General features: G+C 35.4%; 1 protein-coding gene across 2 annotated transcripts in view; it reads right to left on the bottom strand.

The window, feature by feature from the left end:
* Positions 1-696: 696 nt before the first annotated feature.
* CUNH3orf58 (chromosome unknown C3orf58 homolog) overlaps positions 697-6,000 on the bottom strand; it is a 28,248-nt gene continuing 22,944 nt past the window's right edge. The window contains exon 5 of one of the 2 annotated variants that reach the window (XM_026087052.1): positions 697-919. In XM_026087052.1, the coding sequence (XP_025942837.1) occupies positions 884-919 (36 nt within the window). In that variant the 3' untranslated portion in view covers positions 697-883. Of the gene's footprint in view, positions 920-4,582; positions 5,004-6,000 lie in introns of those variants that run through there. The other variant, XM_026087054.1, reaches the window with a different exon arrangement.

The raw sequence follows: 6,000 nt of genomic DNA, 5'->3' as shown, positions 1-6,000 counted from the left end.
AAGAATATTAAGCAGGAGGGTAAGAGATTCTGTCTTCTGTTTCTCTTTAAAACCAGATGTTCACTCTTAACACTTCATTTTTGTCCATCAGTTGATATTCCAAAGCATACAAATTTAGAGCTGTTTAAATACATAAAGATTGTTTCTAAAATCATAATAAAGTAAATCAAATCAGATGATTTGCAAATGAGACCAAAAGCATGTTTTAAATCCTGAATCTGGGTTTAAAATTATTGTGAAATGCTAAGAAAATGTGCATCTAGTAATCTAATTCAATTGTTGACAATGTATCCTCCAGAGAAGAAGAAATATTTAATGTTTCAGTCTTATAATCTATTAAAAAATTAGCACTACTTTAAAAATTAATAGCATAAATGACAATATAAGGCTAAGTTTCCATCATGTGAAGTCTCTCTTTGCAGAGAGACATTTTTCAAAACATAGACTTAAAAATTAAGAAGGATTCATAGTAATACCAAGAATAGCAAGGCATGTCTGTTGCTGGAATAAGTCTTTGACCACTACGAATCTGAAAGCTTGTTAGGCATGGTCTGCAAGTCAAAACAGTATATTTTTAATCTGAAAGTTATCTTCCTTGACTCACCTTTGAAGACTCAAAAGTCCACTATGAACATTACTTACATGGAATACTGCCAGCATTCATTTCAGACATCTGCAGTTTCTTAGCCTTTTCAGTGTTCATGCAGCTGATCCAGAACAATTGCCTTCACTGGGAACTATCAGGTCATCCAAATATATCTTTGCTCCACAATTACTATGCATTTTTTCTTGTGTTTTAACTTACTTCTTTAGTTTGGGATAGAGATCATTGAATTTGAAGAGTGTTTTAGTCTGCAGTAGCTTATATATTTGGGGGTAAGAATTAGAATTCAGGTATCATTTTTATAGGTACTGAAACCTAGTTACATTTTCAGAAGGCAGAGGCAAAAAAAAAAAAAAGAAAAAGAAAAAGAATTTATACATGTAGGTCATACAGTTTGCCTGAAGCAGGATTCCTTTAACAGAGTGACCAGAAAAGAGGCCAACAATCTCACAATACACCGGGTGATGTCACATGCCCCCAGATATACATGGGAAGCGTGGAATCAGTAAGGAATTGGCRTGCTTTATGTTGGTGACTTTCCTGGACACTTGTACACATACTACATTATCATTTGTGTGTTCTGGCCCAGGCTAAGCAGGATCCAAAATAACAGCCCTATTTTACACTAAGACAAAGTGAGAATTACTTATTATAGAAGCAGTACTAGAAAAGCATATTTGGACTGATGGGTCTGAGCTACAAGAACTTAGTTATCTGCCATCCACTACACACAATTCTGTATCTAACACAGGCTTAACTAATGGAACAGAAAGCCTGAACAATTTGTAGTTAAATCTCTTTTTTTTTTTTTTTCCCAAATGTACTCTGTAATATTTCTAGGATGAAATCTTTGTCCTTTTGATAACAAAATTATTACCAAGTTTCTGTTGCATGACTTCATCCCAGATCTGTAGATCAGCTGTTTTCGTAATTGCAAAAAAATAAAAAATAAAAATAAAAAAATAAAAATTAAGTTTTCCATTTGTGCAGCACATATATTTTTTTCTTTCCTTTCTCTGATGCTTTATCTGCCTGATTGTCATCATCACACTGCAATTCTGACAGACACGGTTCATCTCATGACCTGTAGTGTGAGCTGTATGAACACTAACAAAAACCCACCTGTCACTGCTAAAACATAGCGGAGCAATTTGCTATTCAGCAAAAGTAGATTAATGAACAGAACGGCTCATTGTTTAGATACAGACGTTAGCATGGCTGGGGCTTTGGCATCTCACAGGAATAGCAATAAATTCAGACTAGCAAGGAAGTCTATAGCAATGCTAGCGATTAAGGCTTCTCTGCTGCTGAGCCAAGGCAACGGTACAGCACTGCTGTACAGAGCTCTGAACTGTTGGCTCGCTCCTTTTCAGCTGGCACTCAGGAATCCTGATCACACTTGGCCAGTGAGAAAAAATTGCATAGGGAGTAAATCCCAATGTAATTATGATGTTTCACCTACCGAAGCCATGCTTGCTTGTTCTATGCAATAATTTCATCTTTTGTTTAATGCTTCAAACCACTATTTCTGATTTCTGACTTGTGCTAGGTTGTACTTCAAAGCTGGTGAAATGATACCTCTCCAAATCACATAGTACATGAATTCCTGCAATATTTTAAGATTTGCTAAAGCGATACTGTTAGCAATGAGTCCGTGAAAGCTTCTGGTGCAGCTATAGCTTGCAGTCCATCCCAGTTACTTTTAATCCATACAAATACACTCCACATTGTGGCTAATATAATGGTTCCTAAGCAATATAATACTTTTTGTTTGTTTGCAAAGTTCTGATATCCTACTGCTAAGAGCAGTGCTAGACAGAGCCCAAGGACACGTACTATCCAGTCAGAAGAGCCCAAGGGTAGCCATTCAATTGTGTCCATACCACACATCAACTTTAGGGATAACAGACAGGAGAGAAAGGGCCTCTTGGGTGAATCCAAGTCTGATACAGGCAATGGTTTTAGTGGGCAAAGTTCAGTGTATATGTCCAAATATGGGGGAAAAGTGCTTAGGAATAATCATAATATTAAAATGTTGACAAAACATTCCTGTTTGCAATTACTACTCATTTATGAAAATGCATCACACTAAAATCATGAAGTTTTACTTTAAAAAAATGTACCAGCTACAAATATCTCAAAGAATAAGATTTTTAACATTGTAATGGCAGCATAATTGGACACAGGTCATGAAATATAATCAGATAAACTCCAGACAAGCCTGGAATAATGTAGAACAAAAAACATACAGCAAAAAAATTGTCTATAGGAATATAACTTCTTCTCACAAGGATTAGCCTTAAGGGGATTACTGTTGTTCCATCACATAGGAACATTCTCACACTTTCAGAATTCAAGCATTAAAATAAACAATTAATCTCTCTAGATTTCTTCTACAGTGAATGAAAATAGACACGGTCCTTGTGGGTGTATTTCAGATAGGCTTTGTCAGGGGCCAAATGACATTTAAAATTCAGAGTTACAATCCTTCTTTTTCATTATTGACAGTACATGGAGTCTAAAAGACTGGTATCCTAAACTTAGGCAGCATAAATACCTTCATAATTGCCRCAACAATTAAGAATGACAGTTCCTTATCAGTAAGACACTAACCTATAAATACAATAGCAGCATGTAATCTTAGTTATCATAACTGAAATCAAAAATTTTGCTCAAGAATTACTTAAGATAAGAACAAGGAGATCACTACTAGGTTCCAAATAATAGCCAGTTATAGATTAACATCAGTATAAGATCAGGTTTTAGGTACTTAGACATCAGATCTGCTGATCAGAGTGACTTAGATAAGGACAAAGCAGGGCAATGAGGTTATCAGGCTTTTCACATATAAAATATCAGTCTTAGCTGAGAGACTATATACAATTTGCACATAAAAACTGTAAAAAGAAAAAAGAGAAAAACAAACAAAAAAGATAGATAAATGATGTATAAACTTAAGAACTCAGAGGAAGTTCAGTCAATGCAGTTTCCTTGTTCTGTCCAGTGAGCAACACCTTTTGCTATTAGAGACTGGGGTTTACATTAACATTTTGTTCAAAGAAGTAAGACAGTTTTAAAGTGAATCTCTCAATCACTCCTCCACTTCCAGGTCTTGGTTTGATTGCAGAGCAGTGTTGATGCACGTGAACTAGGTTCCTTTCAGAGAAACTAAGCCAAAAATTCCTATCCATGTGCAATGTCTTTCAACCTCAACAGATACATACAGGTTCAAGCCAATAACTGAACATATATACATACTGAAGATGTCATGCTGTTTAACAACTTCCTGGTTTACAAAGTATACTTTGCTGAGGAAAACTTGACAGGGAAGATAAATATATACATACTGAAGTCCAGGGTACAAGACTCAATCTAGCCTGACAAAAAACCTCAGAAATGCACTCAGTGTCAATATAGAGGCTTTGGCACCAATGCTTCAGTCTGCTGATTGGCTCCTAAAAGACATAAGCTAGGTACTAACAAAGATAGTACCATAGGAAGATTAGCTATTCTGCAATCAGAGGACAAGGACGTTGTAAGATTTTTTTTCTCCAATTATACTTACTGTTAAAGTATGTGGATAATAGTCACACAAACTATAAACATTTAAAAGTGACAGCTGTGTCCACAAGCAAAGAAATTTTATAAAACATATGCAAAAGTTTTCTAAGAATCTATTTATTTAGCGATGGTGCAGCTGTATATCTTAGCAAGTAAATGCCCTATAAAAACTGGATATTGATCCATGTAGTATAACACAAAATTTGGTGATGTTTTTTAAACAGTGAACAATACCATGCTTCCATTCACCAGGTTCTTTTTACCTAATTACTACCTTCCTGAAAGCAGCAGGGAATGAGAAGATCTTAATCCTTTGTTTCAATCGCCGATTATTCAGGAAAAAAATAGGACGTTAGTACAAAGTCTATTTATATTTAGTGAATGAATATGATTGTGCTTAATGATTATCCTGAAATTAAAATTAGGATATAAAAAAAGAGAAATATAATTTAACACATATAAATAATTTCACTGTTAGGAAACAACAAAATACCATCTCTTCTAACACAGGTTTTAACAAAAATTCTAATAAAGTTTTGAATAATGCCTTTGGAAAAAAGTAGAGCATTCCAAGTTATTAGAAAAGTAATTAGAAAAAACTTTTGATGGCCTAGTGACAACACCTACAAAAAAGACTGGGGAGAACTGTAACAATATATACAGCTGAGAAGGACTGCAAGGTAAACAGCCAAAGGGACAGATCTGTTAAATTGTTTATCTTCCCTGTCAAGTTCGCCTCAGCAAAGTACACTTTATAACCAGGAAGCTTTTAAACAAAACAACAACAAAAAACAAACACAAAYACCAGCATGTAAATCAAAGGACTTTAGGCTGTAGTCTGAAAAACAAAACAAAACAGAAACCCCCACCATGTTATTTCCTTCCTTGGTCAAGTCTAAGCTTTCTTTAGAACAAATGAAGGGACAGCTGCCAGGTAAATGTTAAAAATAAATAAATAAATATTTTTTTTTTTCTTTTTTAAGTGTATTAATGAATGCTCCAAATAAGAACTGTGTAACCACTGGGAGATGAGTTTCGAGAAACTGAAAGACAAAGTCTGCTTTGCCATATCCATACAACTTTGTGCATTCACTGTTAATGAATATTCTGCTCTCATTCACCGAGCGTGCTGGTTGTTGATGGAAAGAGCTCCCTTCAAGAGAGCAGCTCTTAGGAGCTGCTGACAKGTATGTTTCTTCTCTGCCAGAGCTCTAAGCTTACCCTTAGTAAAGCAGAGCATGAGCATGTAGAGTTAAGTTCTACCAGCTTGACATTTAGGCTCTAAAATCAATGTATCTGAATAAACAACTAGAATTGCTCTGGATATTCTACAAGAAGTGAAAGAACCAGGCCTGTTAGTCGCAACGTATTTTCCCACTGCATGAAACACAGAAGTGAGCAAATTCAAAATACATCCCCAACAGGATACTTTTTTCCTAGAATCCTGACCACTACACCAACACAAGGACTTATTCATGTGCTATCCAGATGAAGGTAGGCTCCCCTTCCCATATTGGAATTGCAAGTTAATTTGCCACAATCGAAAAAGCTTTTATATAATCTTCATAAGCTTCCAAAGAGCCCACAAAAATCAGAAAACTGTAAGTAATCAGTTGGCCAAGAGGGAAAAAATACCTGTTAAGGTACAAGTGACACATTTACAAACTGAAAACTGTCAGATTTACAGGAAAACAGACAGACCTATCCCAGCCTGAACAACCAAAAAAGATGAGAACCATCAATCCAAGACTAAGCTGCATTAATAGGAGACAGCAATGGAATGAGTTGCTCCACTATTTTGGAGAGTTTCATAACTATTTTTAGAGAGAGAGGAA

Source organism: Apteryx rowi, unplaced genomic scaffold, assembly GCF_003343035.1.
Source record: "Apteryx rowi isolate R43461 unplaced genomic scaffold, aptRow1 scaffold_70, whole genome shotgun sequence".
NCBI lineage: Eukaryota > Metazoa > Chordata > Aves > Apterygiformes > Apterygidae > Apteryx > Apteryx rowi.
Note: the sequence above shows the minus strand (reverse complement) of the source record. Positions and strands in the feature narration are given on the sequence as shown.